A 22,584-nucleotide genomic window follows, 5' to 3' on the forward strand; every position below is an offset into this window, starting at 1 on the left:
ATTAGTAAACTTCTTGTGTGCCAGAGGCATCTGTTTCAAAAAAATTGAAAGTAACTAAAATCCTGATAGTGGAGTGATGTACTTTAAAGGGACTGTACAGTACTGGTTGAGATAGGGATTCATGTTTTGAACATTCCTAAGTGAGATAATGAAAAGCCTCTTATGAAATATGAAAGAGCACGTAATTTCAAGAAGGATTCAACGTTTATTTGATGAAAATTGGTTTCAAATGGCTGAGATATCCAAAAAAGTGCTAATAATAAAAGGCGACATGCCCCAACTTTATTAGTATCTCTTTGTTTCACCTTGTTTTTGGATATCTCAGCCATTTCAAAACCGATTTTCATCGAATAAACTTTTGATACCCCTTAGAACTGCACTCTCTTTGACATCTCATAGAGTGGTTTCTGAATATCTCACAAAACGTTAAAAGCTAAATCTTCACCTCAACCAGAGCTGTACACACCCTTTAAAGGATGAGAATCCATGCGGAACGACTTTTTTTGTGCATCAAATATAAAGAAAAGTTAATTTCAGTGCATTAGATAGAAGAACGTGTATATTGGAAAATAGCTCTATGCATGTTTTATTTTAATTATTTCCTGTTTCATGAATTATTCAACATATATGCAGAGGAATGTTCATGTATTTAATTGATATAATCAGTCATCATACTTCAATTTTGTCACTTCTGTAACATACATCACATCTTCTCCTCATAAAGATTTAACTAATTGATTGACACGTTTGTTTCCTTGCTGTGAATTTTTTTCAATTGACTTGCTGATGCAGTGACCTGAACTGAATTTTAAGTTTGATATTAAATTCAGGGGGTCATAATGAGCGTGAAATCACATATGCGTGTTGTCATGATAACCCTATCAAACTGTGATGATCTCATAATGCAATGTCCCATACATGGCGTGGTGGTTGCAGCACTCAAGTGATATTGAAAATGTGCGAGGTCATCCAACATCTGTGTAAAAGAAAAAAGAAAAGAGATCAAGGGAAAGATGAATTCAATAACCAAGCAGAATTGACGGAAGATAGATGCATGCATAGTTCAAGTAAAAATTCTGATTTCCTATACTCAATGCTGAAACTCATTGCAACCTTTACACATAGTGAGGTGAGAAGTGATTATTGAAGTAGGTAAACATGGGGCTAGCAGATTGTATGTTACCTGTAGCTGAGGCAGTTTGAAGTGGAAATGTTTTATATTTTGCTGTGAATCAGTATAGATTTTGTGACCATTGCTCATATCAGCTTGTCACTGGCACAAGTGTTAAAGTCGTGTTTCCATTCAATTGGTTATTGTCAGAATAGGATGAACATATCAGAGAAATTATTCTAGAAAGATAGATGATAATTGCAGAAACAACTTCTGATGGGATTTGTTTATGTGCCTTACCAAATCTATGCATCGTCCTCTGTTGTATGCATGTCATGAGTTTTAGTGGCTTGTAAAGGGTTAAAACAAAAGTACATTTCAGTAGAATGAAATGGTTGATGTATCACATCTTTGTGCTTTTGCACACACTGGAATAGAAAACATGTCTGTTAGTGTTGCGCAAGTCTGTAGAGGATACATGTACACTGTACACATCGGTGAGCACACTATGACACTCCTGTGTAGAATGCAGTGTTTGCAATCCCACCATCGTCTGATTGGTCCCTGCAGCAGGACGAGGTCGCAGCGCCCCCTCAGCCCAAGAAGACGGTGACGGGGACGGACGCCGACCTCAGGAGGCTCAACCTCAAGCAGGCCAAGCAGCTACTCAGGAACTTCGGCATCGCCGAGGAAGACGTAAGCCCAAGTTGCCCTCTGTGGTGGTTCAAATTCTGTGTGGGAAAGTGTGCCAAATGGCAAATGTGTTACTTCTGCAGTATTTACGCATTTGTGATGGAATTGTTATGATCTGCAATCTCTACCTCAGAGGATGTACATCAGATTTTGAAAGAGTTTTGAAACAGAATGCAATACAAAATGGCTGGTGATATTATTTCCACTTAATATGCAAAGTCAGTAGCGTGATGTTTCAGATTTAACTTTTGAAATGAAATGACATATACAGTTTTCCTTTCAATATGTAAACTTTGTTAGTGTGACAACCAGTTTTCTTTATAGGAAATGTTCCCCCTATTTGCCTTTTAAGTCTTCTGGGTTCCTTTTTTCTTTGTTCTCTTCAAAATATAAGATTTAGATTTACATTTTTTCCCCAGTAAGGATATCCCACCATACCTGTTGTTTTCATCATTATGAAAAATCAAAAAACTCTCTAATGAGCTTGAGTAAATGATGTGTGGTCTAAAATATGACAATCTTCAGGAATGTAGTTGATGCAATGCAGCATTACTGCCCTGCGGTTTACATGTATAATACATTCGTGTGGTCGGTACTGCAAAATTATCAGTAGAAATATTGCCATGCCTCCCCCCACAGATCAAGAAGCTATCTCGCTGGGAAGTCATTGACGTCGTCCGGACCTACTCCACCCAGCAGGCCCGGACAGGGGACAGCACCACCAGCAAGTTTGCCCGCGGCAACCGATTCGGGATTGCCGAGCACCACGAGCGCTACAAGGAGGAGTGCCAGCGCATCTTTGACCTGCAGAACAAGTGGGTGCAATCGAGTATGACTTTGTCACCCCTCAGATGTGGTGGGGAAAAAAAAGAATAATTATGATTCTTTAATGCATATCGTGGGACATTTGGCTTATCCACAGTGGGGGGGGGGGGGGGGGGGGGGGGGGAGTTTATTTAAGCCCTACTGTGTTTTGTTTGCCAATTGGCACATATGTCTGGAAACTCATTGTCAATGTATAGAGATTACGTTATCCCTATAATCCTTCTTGTGTCACCATAACCATCCTTTTGGTGTGCAGCACATTGTTTAATACACCCAAGTGGGAGTGCTAACTTAACAACTAAGCAAAGATTGGATGAATTAATGAATGCTGATGATAGAGCTTGACGGGTTCGAATAAAGTTCTCAAAAAGTTACTAGAGTAAAGTCCTTGGCAAAGATCTCTGCTGTTCTTTTGTTGGCAGTCTCAACTTGTTTTTGAATAATGAAAATGACAGACATATAGTGAGTTCAGCTTGACCCCTCCTCTGCCCACTTGATGACCCAACAGTGCGGTGGTTTCAACTACAAGATACTTACTTTAATTTGACCTCTGTTTGAGAATGTCCCAAATGCCCCACTATCATTTGAAAGTGTTCATCTTATTACTTGAATACCAGTTTTTGACTGACCTGTATGATTTCACTGATTGATATTTCGTTTGAGGAGGATGTGTGCATGGGATGGATGAACACCTCTTCCTTGCTGCTTTTCTTACCACCCTGCCCCACCCACCCCGTTATCTCTCTCCCCCACTTCCGCCCCCTTTTCCCATCCCACCATCCCACCAGGGTGCTGGCAAACACGGAGGTGTCCACCGATGAGGAGAGTAGCTCTGGGGAAGGCGAGGACAGCGACTTTGAGGAGATGGGCAAGAACATCGAGAGTATGCTGACTAGCAAGAAGACCAGCTCACAGGTGGGTGGGGCCTCCTTCTAAACACACCAGGGAATATTTTCCAACTCATATTTGATCAGCAATTTCAGCTGGTGAACAATAATATTTAAAATGATATCCTGTACACTTCTATGGAAGAAAACTGCTATATAATGGTTAGTTTGTGTAGCAGTGGTGTAAAAATGCATAGCAAATTGCGATGCGATATCAGGGAAATTGTTCCCTGCACACTCTCGTCAGGTTTCCATGGCACAAGCTATTGCATGACAATGATGTCATTTTGTACAATATGGCACTACTGCAGTATCAATTTCGTAGTATTCTCTGTATTTTTAAGTCGGATTTGCACGATGAATGATATGGAGACTCAAATGATCATGTTTGATGCTGACAGTGATGGCATGCTTTTCATACTTTTCACAATGAAATTTCATCTGTGAAAAATTATTCACATGGAAAACTAGACTCAGACTCAATACCCCCTCCAACAACAATGACACAAAAAATTGTTATAACAATATCACTTTGAATGAATACAAGCTAAAGAGCCAGCAAGTGAAATGCCGATGGGTTGCTCATGGTTTCAGTTGTTTGAAGTTGTGAGATGTAAATGTATTAACCAAACAAATATGACAAATACCAAGAAGAGCTTTGAAGTCACATCTTATTGCAGATGTGATCCCATCAGCTGAGCCTGTAGGCACATCCTCCTCACAGATGTATTTGCTCCCCGTCTTTCTACCCCCAGCTGTCCCATGAGCGTGAGGAGGCTGAACGTCTGGAGCTGCAGCGTATGATCATGGGCGAGGACTCCAACAGTGCCACGCCCAAACCCGGTAAAGAAGGGGCGGGGCCCTCTAGCTCCAAAGGGAGTCGCACCAACACCCCAATCCCCGGCAAGGAGGATGACACTGGATCTGTGCAGAGTTTTGCCTCATCATTGGTGAGGGTTTTTTGTTTCTTGGCGCGTTTGCTAGTTTTTGGGGGCTTTTTTTCTGTCTTACATGATCAAATATACGAGTGTAAATTGGTTCTTAGTTCAGATCTATGATATTATTAAGTTGCATGGTAATGCATCCTGAAGACAAATGGTCAGTTGAATCAAGTTTAAAACAGGAGCTCTCACTTATAAGAGAGGGCTGATGTTAGACATTATGGCATGTACAGTACTTTTTGGTGTTTTGCTCTTTTAAATAGATTGAATAAAGACACAATTACCAGTATGTTCATTCTGCTTTTGGTTTCAACTTCCTTTTGCTTTGCTCATCTGTGTACATGAAGAAGGTAAACTGTTTTAAAAGTTTGGAGAAGTAACACAACCTAGGTTTCCTGATTGGCTTGCAATGAGGCATACTCATGGAAGTGGTGGTGTTAGATTAGAGAGAGAGAAAAAAACAAAACAAAGAAAAGGAGAACATTATTGTAACCTCTCCCTCCCAAACAAAAGAATACATAAAGACACAACCCCCCAAAATCCTCAACTTTCTTGGAACAGTCTGGCCGGCGACTGAAGATTCACCGGACATTCAAAGGTGAAGATGGCAAGGAGTATGTGCGTGTGGAGACTGTGAGGAGAGCAGAGGTCATCGACACATACGTCCGCATCAGACAGACCAAGGACGAACAATACATGTAAGTCTCATGGTCATGTCCTGTGTGCTGCTAGACCATTCCTGTAGTCCAAGAAGAGTCAATCTTTACTTACTGAGAGCGGAAGAGGTTGTCCTCCTCAATTGTCTCTTCATATATCTGATCACTGTATACTTGAATCGATGTGTGAACTTTGCTGCGATAAAGTGATGTCCTTTAGAATCTGTCGGCATGATGGAGTTTTCACAATCTAAAGCGTGTGCTCTGCTAGGGGGAAGGTGCTGCGCTGCTGGAAGCTGGTGACATGAATAAGTGGCTTCTATATTGGGAAACTGGATGATATTCAGCATGTTTGTATTGGTAGAAATTGGCTGCTTGGCAGAGGTCTGCGCTCTCAGAGTGCTTTTCTAGTTTCATGATGCTTACAAGTTAAAATATTGATGTTGGCCAGATAGCTGTTAAACTTGTTGGGTCAGAAGTTAGCCATGTTCCATCTCTAGAATTTTAAGGTGTTATGATCGATATTTTATTGTCATGGAAAAATCATGTAGATATTATCTGCCGCAAATTATGAAATGCTGGAGTGCTGTTGAGATAACATCTTTTAGGCAAGTGTGAATAAATTGATGTAAACCAGCTGTCATGGAATGTGTGATATTTTCTGTCGATTCCCAGTCGGCAGTTTGCACTGCACGACGAACGCCACCGGGAGGAGATGAAGAAAGAGCGTCGCCGAATCCAGGAGCAGCTGAGGAGGATCAAACGCAACCAGGAGAAGATGGAGAAGGAGAAGACCAATCCCAAACCCAAGCCGGTTAAGAAGCCCAAGAAGAAGAAGGAGAAACCTGACCTCAAGGTACGTCGTCATTCTAAAGAGATTCCCTTTTCTTACCCTCTCATAGTTTTTTTACCCTTTCTTCAATTGATGGTTGCTCAATTTGATATCAGCTACACTGTGAGGGGTGATATTTAGATGAAAGTGAACATTACTGCATCTTAAAGTTGAAATTACTCTCTTACTGTTGTATATTGTCCCACAATCTTTTTTTATCAACAAATTAGTGATTTAACATAGCATAGACAAGAACATGATTACATTGACAACATATCCAAGTGTAGATGACAGTGTTTTGTGTGATAGTTAATGTTGTGTTCCTTCTGACGGGTTTAGGGCAATTACCCCCTGGGCAATTACCCCAGACCCTTCCCGTGACCCTAACCCTAATCCTAATCCTGGACCTAATCCTAACCCTAAGCTGAACTCTATACCCTAAACCCAACTCTATCCCTAATCTTTACTCTAACCTTACCACTAACCAGTATTTAGCCGGGGAGTAATTGCCCTCGGGGGGTAATTGCCCTGATATGCTTCTGACATTTGATGGCCTTCTTTAAGCCCTTCACTCATTCTTTAACATGGAATGTGTTCACAAGAACTTGTTTTGATTGGGGTTTTTTCTGAAGCACAATTGAAACAATAACAAATCAAGAGTGTGCTTGAATGCAGCACTCGCTCTTCCAAAAGTAGAACGTACATGAGATATATTCTAATGAAGACGGGAAAGCTGTTTATTGCAGGTATCATAGATTTCAGATCATTTAAGGACCATGCCCATATGCACCATATTTCGTGCTCAAGTTTTACCTCCCTGTTGTTTTGCCGGGCAGATGAAGTGCGGAGCCTGCGGCCAGATTGGGCACATGAGAACCAACAAGGACTGCCCCATGTACAAGAAGGAGTCCCTGGAGAAACAGCCCTCCATCACCGTGGCGATGACGGAGGAGCAGGAGGAAGAGGAGAGGCGACTGGACGATGATGAGCTGGTCAAGACGGAGGGCACCAAGATCCTGCTGGACAAGAGGGTCATTACTCAGTGAGTAGCCCTTGAGAGGATACAAAGAGTGCCATTTGTAAGGATTTTAAAGTTAGTCCATCATCTGGTAGAGGGAAATAAAACCTTTCCAGTAACACCTCACTTGTAACATGACAAGGAATATTCTTTAAGTTATGATAAGAAAAATCCCACATTTTCTTATTGTTTTCTTTCTTTTTTAGCAGCTTCAGTCGCAAATATCTCAAATTAACAAGAATGCAGTTAGCTTGTTTTGCAGTGAAACTCTTTAAATAGCTCTTGATTGATTGAAAGCAGTTGCCCAACTTTGTTTGATGTGTATGTGCATACAGTCAAACCTGTCTGTAGTGGCCACCCAAGGAAGAAGAAAAGAGTGGCCGTTATAGAGAGGTGGCTGCCATAGACGGGTTACTCGACATTTTGTGTGAATTGTGTAGGTATACATGCATCATTGTATACATTTACAAGTACATACGTGTATACCTATACATGTGCGTGACTGTGTTTCATGCTGTGAACAATGGAGTTATATGCAGCATACAGCAGGTCAGCGGGGTATTTCATAAAGCATGTTGTCAGATACTTTTTCGACAGGCTGTTTAAGCTTATGAAATCCCTGCATCTGATTGGCTGAGAATAAATTTGTCCGACAAATTTGTGGGACAAAACATTTCATGAAATGCCCTTCAAATTCATGTCATGTAAAATTATTTCTTCTTTTGTAGGTATCTACAATATGCTTTGCGATTTTTATTTCCAAACATATCTTAGGTCATTGAATGAGAATGTTGATTTTCAAACAATGCTTGTACACTGTACATTCTTACAAAACTCAAAACTCATGTGTGGTTAACAAAGAGTACCAATCCCGTACTTTCTGTAATGTAGTGCGGACAAGGTGCGGCGGAAGTCACTTGTGCTGAAGTTCCCAAAGGAAAACATCAAGACGACCAAGAAGAGGAGGGTCAACCCAGAGCCTCACTGTGATTACCTCAAGGTCTGTCTTTAATCATCTCAGTGTCCCTTGAAAGATATGTCCATATGTCCTTCCTATGTGATGCAGTACCGTGGTCATTCGATACTGAGCTGTTGTTCACCTTTTTATGAGAAGATATGTCTGCATACATCCTTGCGTTGTTAATTAGAGCAAAAGGATTATGATGACGAAGTAATTATATACAATTTTCAAGTGTTCTTATGTCTGAGAGATGGATGCTCGCGCGACAAGTATGTGAGTTTAGTTATCTAATTTAAAGCTCTGTCGAATGCTACATATATATATTTTTTTTAATGCTCTCAATCATATGTTAGTTCAACATATGAGAATGTTGATTTTCAAGGAATGTTCGTATATTGTTTGATCTAATTCTGTTGATTGGGATGCCATTTTCACACAGCGACCTAAGCAGTCCAAGAATCGGAGACGAACTGACCCGCAGGTTATTCTGAGCACTCTACTTGAGGATGTCCTGAATGCCATCAGAGATATACCCTATGTGAGTATTATATTATCCCTCTATCAGAACAAATATATTCCCTGTTTCTGTATGTTGTTGCCTGCCCTGCAGAAAGGCCCTGTTATGTAATTTTGACCCCAAAGTTGAACTTTGGTTTGTGACATAATTCGACAGAGTTTTGAAAGGTCATTCATATAATGTAACCATCATCGCTTTGTGATTTTTTTGAGCAAGCATACCTTTTCCCCCTTCTAACAAATAGGGGACATTGTCTCTCTTTTGTATAAAAAAAAAATCCCTGTGAGAGTGTGTATCTCTTTTTTTTTTGAAGAATATATATATTCCCCATATTTTAGTGTATCTCTCTGTTAGAAGATATGAATTGTGTGTGAGAGTATGTTCCACACACTACAAAAGGTGTTTGAATTGATATATAAATCTGAAGCTCCTTTTACTCAAAATCTTAAGAATCTTGGTAACTTTTAATGGATTTCTCTGATGTAGGGCCACAGTTATTCATCCACTAGTGAGTAATGATATTCATCCACTAGTGGGTAATGACCGATCTGTTGTTTTGATGATACACAGTCCACCTTATAGAATTCTTTCTCAGATGAGCATCAATCCTAAAGAGGACCTACCCTGTTCAGAAAAAAAAACAACCAAGCTGTTATCGAGACTAGCTACCAGTATTTTTTTTTATTATTATTATTTTTGCTCCATATGTTCCATTTCAATTTTCAGACTCAGCCATTTCACAACCCAGTTGTCAGGAGACAAGTGCCAGACTACTACAAGATTGTCACCAAGCCGATGGATCTCCAGACAATGAGAGATGTAAGAAAACTATCCAGGTTAACTCTTCTACAAACTAGAAGCCCTCGGAGAGAATGAATCTCTGCTCATTGGGCTAAGAACATAATGGAGCAGTGCATGCATCCTTTTTAGATAAAATTTGTGGATCCGGAGCATAATCTGAATCACATTAAAAATCTTGCTACCAGTTCCTTTCACCACAATGGACTTTTCCAGAAAATTTTGTCAAAGCCCATTCCTGACTTTTAAAGTGATATTTGGAACAGATAAGGAAACAAAAAAAAAAAATACATGAACAATGATAGAGGTTATAGGTTGACACCAACAAATAATTACAAAATCACATATTGCATAAACAGTAAACTTTGCGTGAAACAGCATTCATGGGTATGGATGGTATCCAACTTCTGTGTGACTTGACCACAAAAAAATAGACAGTTTCATAAGAGTTCAAGTCACCTTTAGTTGTTGATATATGGATGTACAGTAGAAGGTTGATGTGAAATTGAATGCGGATGTTTTGAATTCATGGAGTTTATTAGTCTGTAAATCTTTGCCATTTACTGTATGATGGATACCTTATGCAATGAACTGAAAAGTCAGGTCAGCTACGTGTAAGTGAATAAACCATGGTTTGTTTGTTTGTTTGTTTGTTTGTTTTTGTTGGAGTTTAACCGGCAAATAAAGACATAGTTTTAAAAACAATCTAGTATTGATGTTTTGGCATCTGTAATTGAACACATTCTAGTATTGACATGTTGAAAGGAAGCATAAAAACAAAACGTACATTACTTACCTAACATACAACTTGTGCGTTAGTCTTAGCAAGAGTCACTCATATCACAGAAGTCCATGAGAAAAAAAAAACAAGAAATAGGTGTTGCATCATGTGAAATTTTTGACCTGCTTTCCAGAGCATCCGGAAACACAGGTACGCCTCGAGGGAGCAGTTCCAGACTGATGTAATGCAGATTGTGGATAACAGCATCCTGTACAACGGAGCGAAGAGCCCCCTCACGATGGTGGCCCGAAACATGCTTCTCCTCACTCAGAAAGAGATGGAAGAGGTGCTGTATATATGCAGTATTTCGGCCGTGTTTTTATTTTCTGTGAATTCTAAGAGTTTACTGATATTTGCAAAATCAGCAACTCTTAAAGGTCCTGTTTACCTTTGGGAGCAGTGATTTAAAAAATTTTCGAGATATGACATTTAATGCATATGTGTAGGTCTGTTGTACCACAAAACATCCTATCATATAAAATTTTTGGGATAAAGCCTGAAATATAAGGAGATACAAAGATGTATCTGTATTTTTCTCAAACCATAACTGTAGACGGTTTGGTCTGGAAACTTTTTTATTATAACTATTGTTTAAATTTTGTACATTTAACAATACTTAACATCAATTTTACTGATTCAAATTTTTACAGTCATTGTTTTTATCCCTAACTCACATTTTAGAACTGTTTTAAAGCACTAATGCTGGGTTTTTGTTTCATCTGCAAATGGTATTTTACTGATATTTGCAAAATCACCAACTTGCAACAAATTTTACCTCCCATAGCACAAATGATTTGTAAATATTGATAACATAACAAATCTGTCATATAAAAAAAGGAGAAGATTACTCCAGCTCTAAGCTAAATGCCCTTGTGAAAGTTCATTGGGTGTGCAAGTTTAAAACCTGAAAAAATAGATTTTGAATAAGAATGGTGCAATGCATTTTTTACTGTTTTGTATCTTCATTTAGACATTTTACAGTACACTCATATGGAACTTCACTCGTCGTGTTTCTGTGTTTGTCTTTTTACTACTCTCTGCCAGAATGCCAACAAATTCTCTCGTCTGGAGAAGGCTATTAATCCGTTGCTAGGAGACGATGACCAAGTGGCCTTCTCCTTCATCTTAGATAACATCGTGGCCGCCATGAAGGCAGTGCCAGAGGTAAGGATAGTCTCTGTCCAGTCTTTTGTTCTCTTTTGTCTATCAATTTATTTGGAGGAATCCTCATTCCCTTTCGCATCCCATCACATTGTGAGAGCCCTATTTAACAGGGGAGAATGCACTGGAACCTTAAATAAGGGATAGATCCCAAGTAAGTTTCCTGGACAATATGTACATCCTTGGGTGAAAAGTGCTAGTGTTCCCTCTAAGGAGTACAAATTGGTATAAACCTAGCAATGCTACGTTAAATATTTATGTCATTTGGAGCAGAACTAATATTGGTGATTCTACCCATGTTGAATAAGACATTATTAGAGACACCATCATGATGATTATGATGAAGGTAATGATATTTATGATGGTGAAAATGATAGTTATTAGTAGCCAATTCATCTGCATAATTGTCCTTGTCTGTTGTTTTTTACATATCTAGAGTGGCATGTAAATTTTTTATTGTAAAATTTTCATATCTCTGTTGGGGTGACAACAAATATCCAATGTTTAGGACAGCAAAACACATGGCAGCCAAAGCATTGCAACAAATGAGATTGCCTTTCCTTTGACGTGTTGTAGTGGCTTCATTTTTGGAATGAGACAGCTAGGATTTGGACAGGACATCACCTAATTCATTATCTGACAATCAATCATTTTTTTTTTCCCCAAAAGATACAAGGTCTTGTTATCCCAGCACAGATATGACATTACTTCTGCAGTGTCTACCAGGTAATTAAGCAGTCATTAAGAACACCGTTCATTTTATTCTTGTACTGTAGTCTTGGCCCTTCCACAACCCAGTCAACCCCAAGAAGGTGCGGGACTACTACAAGATCATCAGGCACCCGATGGACTTGGAGACGATGCGGAAGAACGTCGCCAAGCACTTCTACCACTCCTCGGAGGACTTCCTCAAGGATGTAGAGCGTATCCGTGACAACTGCATTCAGTACAATGGTGAGACTGAGAGCAAACCGTCTGCAAGCCATTTAATTCATATTCCTAGTGAATGGTTGTTTGTGTGATTATTTCCTTGTTTTGAAAAAGATGTCCCTGACAAAATGACATGGCGTATCATTATGATTATCATGAAATGGTCGAGCAGATTATCCTTGAGATTATTATTGTGATTGATGAGATTATCAATGAAATTTGTGCATGAAAATATGTACTTACTTGCTGCATGTTTAGCTTAGAGTTGAAGTGTTGTTTCCTGTCCCTTGTTTTAACCATGATGAACCACTTTGTACTTTATATTGCCATTATGATGTCAGGTAACTTCAGTAACTTTCCTGTTTAGTTCAACCAACAGTGATGCTGTTTCATTCGATTGATTAAGGTGTAAGGGTTTCGCTTTCATTATCTCCGTAGGTTCATTTACATCAAAGGCATTGCCAATTAGAAAGAGTGTTACAGTAGTTTCAGGGCATCAGTTTTTAAGACCATCTGTACCTATGTCACTCACACTTTAGTACATCAGAGTTATAGCTCTGTTGTCGTGACATTATGGAGTCAAAGACATTTCGACGCATAAACAAGGGTTAAGAAAGCACTGGAGCAAAAAGTAGATCAGTGAAGATTTTGTATGAGTCATACAAAAAATAAAGATAAAATAAAGCAAGAGAGTGGTGAATATTGATAGTAAGTTGGATGGCAATGTACCCTGGTATTCAATGAAATAAAGCCAACCAATACAATTATTATCTCAAATCATTATCTAGAGAAGACAAAAACTGTAATAAGTAGATGCTAGTGACTAGAATTTAAAATAGACACTGCACACACACACAAAAATAGTGATTTTCACTTGTAGCAAGAGTTTGCACACTTGTGGGAAGAGTTCAAGCACTCATCAAGTGTTTGTCCAACAGACGAGACAAAATACAGTTTATAATTGCACAGCCATTTACTGCAGTTGCCTATGTGTTTCATTGAATATCCTCTGATATTGCACATGAAAATCAAGCAGAAAAAAAATGAGCATTTTTAATGCGCCGCTAAAATGCCATAGAAAGATAGTAATAAGTTTGTCTAACGAGTCACGTCATATGTCTCTAGGCAAGGAGAGTCAGCTGACGGCAGTGGCTGAGAAGGTTCTGGAGACGTGTAAGAATGAACTCCTGGCCAACGAGGATCACATCTCTCAGCTAGAGAGGGACATCGCCATGGCGCAGGAGGCCCTGGAGGGGGCGGAGATTGAGGGCCTCGCCCCCAACACGCCCATGAGTGGCGCCACCAATGATGACAGCAATATGGGTGAGTTTTGAGAGAGCAGTGCGGAATTGCTAGTCATGAAGGAATATCATTCAACAGGCCTCGAATTAACCGACGGCCACCGACGGCCATGGCCGTCGGTGCCCCTCTCGTTGGCCGCAATACCTTTTTTTCCTTGATCAAAGTCACGGCCAAAAAAAATGTGCCCTTTTTCTTGTGGCCGTGGTGCCCTTTTGGAATGCAAGTTATTATTTATGACGTATAATAATATGCCCTTTCTCAAAGTCTACACTTTAATAAGCCTGAACAACTTTCCTGATCTCAAATATCATACCTTCAGTTCACTCGCGTCCCAATATATCTGATTCAAACTCAAAGTATCTTTCCGAGATACGAGACGACGTGTACGTACATGTACGCCCGACCGGCTTTTACCGTCCCGACTGCCTCCGCAGCGCAGCGGCCATAGAGTTACTAGCTAGGCAGCGGCGGGCCGGAGCAAGTGGTCGCAAGCCATGCTAAAAAATGCCAGGCCTGTCGGATGGCTGCGAGCATTGCCATCTCTCTCGCTCTGCATTCATGCCCGCATGCTCAAAGCAAAATGGCGCCGGAAGTGCTCCAAAGCGAGCGCGGTGTATGTGTTGAGAACGTACTGTATTACAGAACCTACATCTTATTGCGTATGACCTACTGCCTAACGTCGTCTGCTGCGGAGAGATCTTATGCGTGCGTGCGCTGCTGGAGTGTAGCAACACGGTTGATAGCATACAGCTCTATGGGGCATTCACATCACGTATAAATACCCAACATGCCCTTTCCAATGTGGCCTTGGTGCCCCTCTGACTGACCTAAGTGCCCTTTAATGGCTGGCCTCTTGGAAAAAGTGCCCTTTTCTAAATGGCCTTGCCCCTCTAAAATCCTATTTCAAGGCCTGATTCAAGTCCCATCATTTCAATTCAATTTTATTGTCCATTTCTGGAAATTTGTTTTGTTTCCATGCATATACAGAACACATTGATACATGCATAGAATGCATACCTGCAAGACACGGTTATAACATAGACACATAGACATATAAGAGATATACAACAATATAATACAGTATAAATATCGAAGTATGAGATACATGATATTGGAAGAAATATACTGTATATGAGTAAAAAATCATGTTGGGTGTGATATGCTTCTATACAGTGTCATGTATCACATGTATGTGTGTATCATCCCATGGAATACAAGTTTATGGGTGGAGATTTCCTGTGGCAGCTACAAAACTTGCCTGACAGTTGCTTGATATAACAACAAAGGCTCATACATTTCCTACAGAATTCCAAATATTTAGATTGGTTACATGCTTGGATATCTTATCACTGAATTCTCACAGATTAGACATGAATAACTGAACAAGTTTTGGGTATGTTGCCAAGTGCTGAAAGCCATTCCAACACAAATACAAAAACATGCATGCACACACATACAAGCATGTACATTATGTATTGCTCCATGCAGTCAAAGCCTCTGAAAAATTTGTGCAAGCGTGATTGAAAGTATTGATCACCGCTTTGTATCAGACCCATGGTTAGGTAGTGAAACCATTCACTCGTGTAAACGCTTACCATCTTGTCTTTGCAGGCTTCGAGGATGACAGTGTGATGAGCGGTGACAGAGAAGGTGGCATGGAGATTGAGGGAGACGGGGAATACGTGGACATCGAAGGAGGAGATGATGTAAGTTGGGGATGCGGATGAAATGAAGCAGTATACAAATAGTGAATGGTCACAAGTTTGGTGGTACAAAATTTCACACAGGTGAAAGATAGAGATGCTCTGAGTTGAATAGTGCTCCTCTTTCACCACATGCAAATTCGTGCATTGCACAACTAAAGCCCATACACTATTTGCATGACTAAAGATCATACACTATTTGTTTTATGCAACACCTCAGATGTCAACAGATGTGTTCCACACATCTTCTCAAATTTAGTACAGAAATGGCAACCATTTTTTTTTGTGTGTGAAAGGCAAATGACTAGCACAGTTACAGTTGTCAGTGGTACATAAAACCGATCGGTTCAAGGTGTTGATAGTAAATCTAAATCTAAACATTTCAAAGTCTTCTGATATTAGTTCAGTGTACAAGAATATTTTTTTTTCCCAAAAATGTATAGTTTGTTACTTGATAATCCACGATTTTTGCATCCATATAGAGTTAGTGGCAACTAAAAATGTGATGTAAGAAAATTCTCCTTCGACATAGTTTTGCATAAGTTGTGGCGATATTTTGAAAAATGCGCATTTCCTCCTGTGTGTGTTATTTCAGAGCCGACTGGAAGGACTCCATGATGAGAGTAGCGTCCTGGTCAATGACCTCCAGCTCACCCCCGACAACAGCGAAGATGACGAGAACGAGTCCGAGGGCGGAGACTTTGATGAAGGGGACAATGAGGAGGATGACGTGGACAGCAAGCAGGGCATCGAGCCCAACCTCAGCGAGGGGGAGGAGGTGGAAGAGGATGACGACGACAACGACGAGATGCGGGCATCATCATCGTCGATGATGATGATGGGGGGCATGTTCAGCGAGGAGGCGCAGTCCGGCATGTTCCAAGGGGAGGAGGAGGACTCGAGGAGTTCGGCCTGGATGGAGGAAGAGGAGGGGGAGGAATCTTTCGATGCGGGAGAGAGCAGGTTGTCGATGTCGCGCCCGTTCGGGCTGGATGCCAAGAGAGATGATGAAGAGGAGGATGAGGAGGAGATGCTGAGGAGGCATAACCTGGACGCGGGGGAGATGAAAGAGGACGATGAGGAAGATGATGATGATGGGGAGGACAGTGATGATGATGTTTCAGGGGACATTGATGATGAGTCATGATAGCGCGAGCCTCATCACTCTGATTTCGAATCGAGATGATTGTGATGGACATCATTATGTACAGTGCCAGTTATTGTTGGTGTCTTGGTGCTTATAGGCTATTATAATGTTCATCTGTATGCACAGAAGCTAGTCTCTTTCGATGTATACAATGTATCATTTGATGACATCAAGTAGAATTCAATACTTGTGGTGCCAGAATGTTACATTGGCAGATGTACCAAAGGATGTGCATTTGGTGTCAGTGTGTGTGTGAAATCCTTCAGTTAATTTACCATATTACACTGTGAGTGTGACGATACATGAAACATGGATATCTTTTTAGAGATGACTTGTTTATTGAAATTCCCTTACATGTGGAACCAAGATTGGAAAAAGAGAGAGGAGTGAGGATTGATGTTCCCTGTGACACTAAAATGAACACATTTTATGATTTGATCACATTTGAATCTGCATGCCACACTTGTTGGATTTCTCCCCATAAAAGTTTCATTGCTACTTTGTCCGCCCTCCCAGTTGACATAACATCTAAGACTGTGAGATTCAGTTGTATGAAAAGCATATACAGTCAACCTTGCCAAGTCGAATCTATTTATACTGAAGAAATGGCTTTGACGTAGAGAAAATTCAACTTATGAGGGATTAAAATCAACAGAATATAAAGAGAAGAGGGCTTGAAAAGACCTTCGACTTAGGTGATTTTTCGACTTACGCGAGGTCGACTTAAGCAAGGTTGACTGTACCTGTATAAGTTTCAGATCTGAATTCATCCATATCTCACGATGTGATATATTAAATTTTTCTCAATATTTCTATCAGTTACTTTAAATTACCTGTGGCCTCTGTAAATGGTTCACACATTGCTTGTGACATACTGCCATTGTTTGTTTGTTCTATTAACCCGTTGAGAACGGACTGATTTTGCAACAATACGCATTTCCCATAGACACCTGCGAGAGTATACTTGGGACTCGTCTTCAACGGGTTAAGCATTTTGACTTCAAGTTATAGTGTTTGAAGAGAAAGCAAATCAGCAAACAACTTCACATAGCTTTGGAACATGTCATTGTGTGTGTGTGTGTGGGGGGGGGGGTAAGGTAAGATGATGAGGAAACGTGAGGCATTGCATACACTGAAGCTAAGCAAAGTGTGCATCTGATGTTAGAAACTGTATGGTTCTGACACAGTTGTACATAAATAGTGGCTGCTGATTTAAACCCTGTCACCATTTTTGCCATGTTTTGTTAGCAGCTACAGTTATTGGACATTGTATGATATTGTAAATATCTCATGTAAATTTATGCAGTATGAATAAATGATAAAGATTGACAAACGTTCACTTTGATTGATGTTGCCTGATATTTTCATGTTGTTTCTAAACTTTAGAAGTAAGAAAATGTTCCTAGTTTAGCAAGTATAATTGTAATTAGTGATGAAAGTCAGAGAGAGAGAGAGAGAGAGAGAGAGTACATTCTATATTGCTAGAGAAAAGCTCACGCTACTTGCAAAGTTGACAAATTAAGTTTCATGCACCACAAAAGTGGCACAATTGCAGTGTACTAACACCTGTCGATCAAAAGGTAAATACTGTATTGAAAAGGACTATCATAATCTTGACAAAAATATTTTTGTATCTGTATGTCAGTCTGTCTGTTCTCTCGTTGACCTCATTTCTCTGTCTATCTTACTTTCTGCCTCCCACTTCTAGTCTCTGTAAATGAAAGAATTACAGGATACGTGAAACTTTGTTCCACTGTGTGTAGACACTGGCTTTAGGGTACTGAATAACGGCAGCAACCATTTGTAGTTAAACTTAAACAACTAGAAAATAATTTTGTCATCCACGCGGTTAAAACACAGTGTGGTCTTTTGATCCCGCTGATTTGATCACGCAATCATTTAAATCTGCATCAGTGTGTGCCCATTTCACTTTACAGAGAAATGGGCCAACAAGTTATTTATTTGGTCATTGAAATATTCGTAGCCCTACTCGTATATCTGCACAGCCATGGAATCATGTCTTGCCAATCTAGATTCTGACGTGCTAGATAAAGGTGAGAAGGAAGAAATGAGGTATTGATGGTACAAATTACACTGTATTTTCATGTGATGACGACCTGAACAATCTTTTCCATCCACGTGTAGGGTCTATAAGATACAAAATGATCCATCAATAGACATGATTAAAGTTGCGACTTTCTTTCGACCTGCCTGATCGCGGCGCCAGCCAAGGGTAGTGCGTTTATCCCGCAGTTTGTAGGCCAAGAATGCCGGATGTTCCGTCTGCGGGCGCGGGCCGGATCGCACGTGTGAGGCAATTCCACAGGGCGCGAGATTTCGAGGGTCCCCGTTCACGCGGGCTGCAACACTCTCCGTTCCCTGTCGTCTGCGCGACTGCTACTAGTACCTACCTGCGCGGGCAAGACAAGTGTCTGTATAATAGGTCACTTAAAGGATCTAGCGTGCTTCCCTTTTAGATTCTGGGTACACAAAGCTGGAGAGAAATCACCATGTTATATACATTGCATAACTAATTGTTTTTTCGTCAATACTTATATTACAATCGTCATGATTAACGACATCCTTTGTTAATTGTTTATAGTTATTATGCTTATTATTTTGATTTCCTAGCATGCAATATATCTCCAAATATATTAGAAATGACGATATACAGTCACGACTGAAAGACGAGGGGTGGGGATGGTTGACGTGCTAATGCTACAAGTGGTATTGAAAGTATCGGTTTCATTCTAGATTCAACTTTTTTTTGTGTGGTTGTTGCGTATAACAATTTTGCACGTTACGGTTATTATATTACACTAGAGTCCTTATTTCGTGCTGTTCCATTTTTGAGATATCAGCTGCGAGAAACACGATCCTTTAAATCCCAGATGATTTCACAGACGGCCTGGTCAGACGCATGAAGGTGGTAATGGGCTAAATGAAAATCGAGTCTGAAAGAAAATTACATTGAGGCGATGAATATTAAACTGCGTGAGCTATCGTAAAAGAAAAAAAAAAGAGTGGTTGTAACGTTACCGCCCAAAAATGCTACATGATATAAGGCCCTATGTACTATGGAGTGCCAACTTAGATGCACTAACTGAGATCTAGCCCTAGGTTTAACTAATTCATGCGTTCATCACATTGCTTTTTGGTACAGGAATATACAAACCGAACACCAGAAAGAAAAGAAAAAATGCGGATCTTCGATTCCGTAGATTCGATGCGTTGTCAAATCCATAATACTCCAGATGAGCTCCAAAGATACTCCAAAGATCTCCACGGTAGAACCTCTCCAACACTCACCTACATTTCATCAGTCCCGTTTGAATCTTGGTTACGTTTTCATATTCCATTTGAGTGGACTCCATACACCGCAGCGCTATGGAAAAAGACGCAAGACGATGAATTAATAAGCAGTCGCAGAGAAACGCAAACGGTTGAAGTCTCCATTGGCACGACCTCAGTCATTTCATCGTTTAGGTAACATGAATAATGACGATATATTTGTTTCACAAGGGACACTGAAATATTCAAGAGCCGGAGCTATGACTGGCTGGAATTTCACTGCTAACCAACTGCTTCTCTTTTCCATCTTTCCATCTTTCCATACGGGTGCAGGCATGCCACCAGAGCGTTGTTGCAATAGTTTTGGCGATGGCACAAAGCCGATATTTGTTTGTTTGTTTGTTTTGGTGTTTGTTTGTTTGTTTGTCTGTTTGTTTGTTTTATCCATGTTATGTATATAAAATCACTTAATGCAGCTCATGATGATTGCATATTCAGAAAGGGATTATTAGGTTTAACAAGACGTAACAACATGCTTGTAAATTAATGTGGATTTTTAGCGTAGCGAGTATTGGAAAGTAGCAATGCAGATATAGAATTACATAATTATAGCGGTGATTTGATAAACAAAGTTTTGCCTTGGTTTAGGAAATTGAATGTTGATGTAGAATCTGCTCTCTATTCTTTAAGGGAAAAAAAGATACTACACACACACACATCGTTATATATATGCGTGTGTGTGTGTGCGTGGTACGCGGGGAGAGAGGAAAACCTGGTACGTGTGTGAGTTTGTGTATTCATTGCAAATCCTATGTATCAATCGTAAGTAAGATAAAGGGGAGATGCATGTAGCCATGAGCAACGTAGCTCAAAGAATACAAACAGACCGACAGACAGATGGAAAGATATGAAAGAAACAAGAAGAGAAGCACTAGATATGAAGTGGTGGAGAGAGAGAGGGAGGGAGAGAGGGGGCGGGAGAGAGAGAAAGAAGCAGGAACAAGAAATGATATGTAATTCTAAGTAAACTCTTCAGATTATTTTGCAGTCGCAACATCAGATGAACGACAGTGAGACCTCGATCGAATCGCCTCCAGTAAACACAAATATTTTCATTGAAATATAGCCGTTCAGATATCACAGCGCCAAGGTCCCGACACTGGGCAGGAGTCGCCTCGCCTCATACCAGAAATTATTTCCTAAAAGAGCGAGGGAAACACGAAAATAGGAGGAGGAGGGGGGGGGGGGGGGGGGGGGGGTAAGGGTAGTCCAAGGGCTTAGCTAAACCTTGCGGAAGTATCGCTATATCCGTGGACGGCTTCTTTCCCCACCCGAAACGCCCCGGGCGCGAAAGCGCAAGTTGCATTGATCGGAAATGCGGGTATTACTGCGCCGGTAGCGCGCACACCTGCTACTCGCTCAGCGGAGCTGTCCGACGAAGAAGCGAGGAAGTCGTTCAGAAAGACGCCATCGTAGTCTGAAAGCGAAAGCGCACCTGTCCAAAATTTTAGAGGGCTTGAGCCTGTTCGGGGTCAAACAGGTTAAGGGAGTAAAGGGGAAAAGTAGCTTGGCCGTGCTTAAAAGGGCAGTCTCTCGGTTATCTATGTCTTACAAGGAAGAAATGTAATCACGTTGTGTCCATGGTGCTTTCAAACAAACATGATGGGTGTAATAATAATTATGTCGGAAATAAGAACAAAAATGTCCATGTTCGGTAGAATTGTCCTTGTTCGCATTGCAGGGGGATATTCCACTTTTCCACTTAATAGTGGGTAGACTGAGTTTCAGATCGGGTTAGACGACTGCCATGTCAATGGCAAAATTTCGCGATATACGTGGCGTAACCAGGCATCTCACCTAACGCAGCTGTGCAAAGACTCGAAGCTACCCGATTCTAGGATGAAATATGTCACGATCTACTCAAGATAGCCCAAAACGAAGTGCTCGTATCTGCTTACACACACATACACACACACACACACACACACACACACATATATATATATATATATATATATATATATATATATAGCAATAATAAAGTCACAACAGAGGAATGCAGTGAATGTTGAGGAATGTTGTGACTTTATTATTGCTATTTCTAGTACTGCCAATACGCGGAACAACTACAATGTTTTATACATATATATATATATATATTTATTTATTTATGTATATATATATATAATTATATAATTATAGATATATAAATAGATATAGATATAGATATAGATATAACTTACATACACACACATTCTATTCATATGCGTGTATGTGTGCCTTCTCGCTATTTTGTATTTAACACAGGTAATCCTACGTGCATGCTTTATACCACATTCTGCAAGTTCAGAGAGCTGATCAGGGCTTTTTAATTGAAATCGTAGTTTGCTGTCAAACTACCAGCACTTTTTGCACTCAAGCAGATAACCTACACATGTCCATCCATCCACCCACAGATGTATACACACGCAGACAAATTATTAATTCCACACACGTATAGTTGTATTCGAAATCGCGGAAAACAAATGCAGACAATTTATGCCCTCATAATGCCAAAGTGCAGAAAGTAAAATACGCTTTCCCGATTGCATTCCCTATGCACATGCACGATGATTGACAAAGATCGAAGAAAAGAGATTGTTTGAAAGACGATCAGTGAGGTTATTTTTGTGTTTACTATCAAAGGTTGTGATACCACCTACTAGGTATTCTGGGATAGTATTCAACAAAGATATCAAAATTCATCGTTGCTAAGTGGACTGAGGTGAACGTAAATCACACCATCACCATTTGCCATCATATTATGTTAACATGTGCGAGGTCTGTTTTCCCTACTCCACTAACACTTACTTGCATTTATGTTATTGTATGTTCAAACTTAACCCCTAAGTAGGCTCTACACAAAGTATAATTATGCATGTACACATATTATTACATTCAAGGTCTGATTAATGTCATCTAACGGGGGAGGGGCGGTCATTATAATTCAATCCTGTCTTATAGCTGCTGGTGATTGAGTAGTGATCATTA

The 22,584-nt window shown here is 40.2% G+C and overlaps 1 protein-coding gene across 1 annotated transcript in view; it reads left to right on the top strand.

Moving 5' to 3' along the window:
• LOC139737881 (transcription initiation factor TFIID subunit 1-like) overlaps window positions 1–16,263 on the top strand; it is a 36,002-nt gene extending 19,739 nt beyond the window's left edge. The window contains exons 19-34 of the mRNA XM_071648549.1: window positions 1,682–1,807; window positions 2,444–2,619; window positions 3,418–3,544; window positions 4,272–4,466; window positions 5,019–5,155; window positions 5,789–5,969; window positions 6,782–6,987; window positions 7,855–7,963; window positions 8,364–8,462; window positions 9,168–9,260; window positions 10,154–10,306; window positions 11,065–11,184; window positions 11,958–12,135; window positions 13,237–13,434; window positions 15,025–15,119; window positions 15,712–16,263. Coding sequence (XP_071504650.1) covers window positions 1,682–1,807; window positions 2,444–2,619; window positions 3,418–3,544; window positions 4,272–4,466; window positions 5,019–5,155; window positions 5,789–5,969; window positions 6,782–6,987; window positions 7,855–7,963; window positions 8,364–8,462; window positions 9,168–9,260; window positions 10,154–10,306; window positions 11,065–11,184; window positions 11,958–12,135; window positions 13,237–13,434; window positions 15,025–15,119; window positions 15,712–16,263 — 2,745 coding nt within the window. The remainder of the gene's footprint in view (window positions 1–1,681; window positions 1,808–2,443; window positions 2,620–3,417; window positions 3,545–4,271; window positions 4,467–5,018; window positions 5,156–5,788; window positions 5,970–6,781; window positions 6,988–7,854; window positions 7,964–8,363; window positions 8,463–9,167; window positions 9,261–10,153; window positions 10,307–11,064; window positions 11,185–11,957; window positions 12,136–13,236; window positions 13,435–15,024; window positions 15,120–15,711) is intronic.
• The last annotated feature ends 6,321 nt before the right edge of the window (window positions 16,264–22,584 follow it).

Source organism: Diadema antillarum, unplaced genomic scaffold (genome assembly GCF_040938485.1).
Source record: "Diadema antillarum isolate AM-2024a unplaced genomic scaffold, OU_Dant_1.0 seq00000712_RagTag, whole genome shotgun sequence".
Classification (NCBI taxonomy): Eukaryota; Metazoa; Echinodermata; class Echinoidea; order Diadematoida; family Diadematidae; genus Diadema; species Diadema antillarum.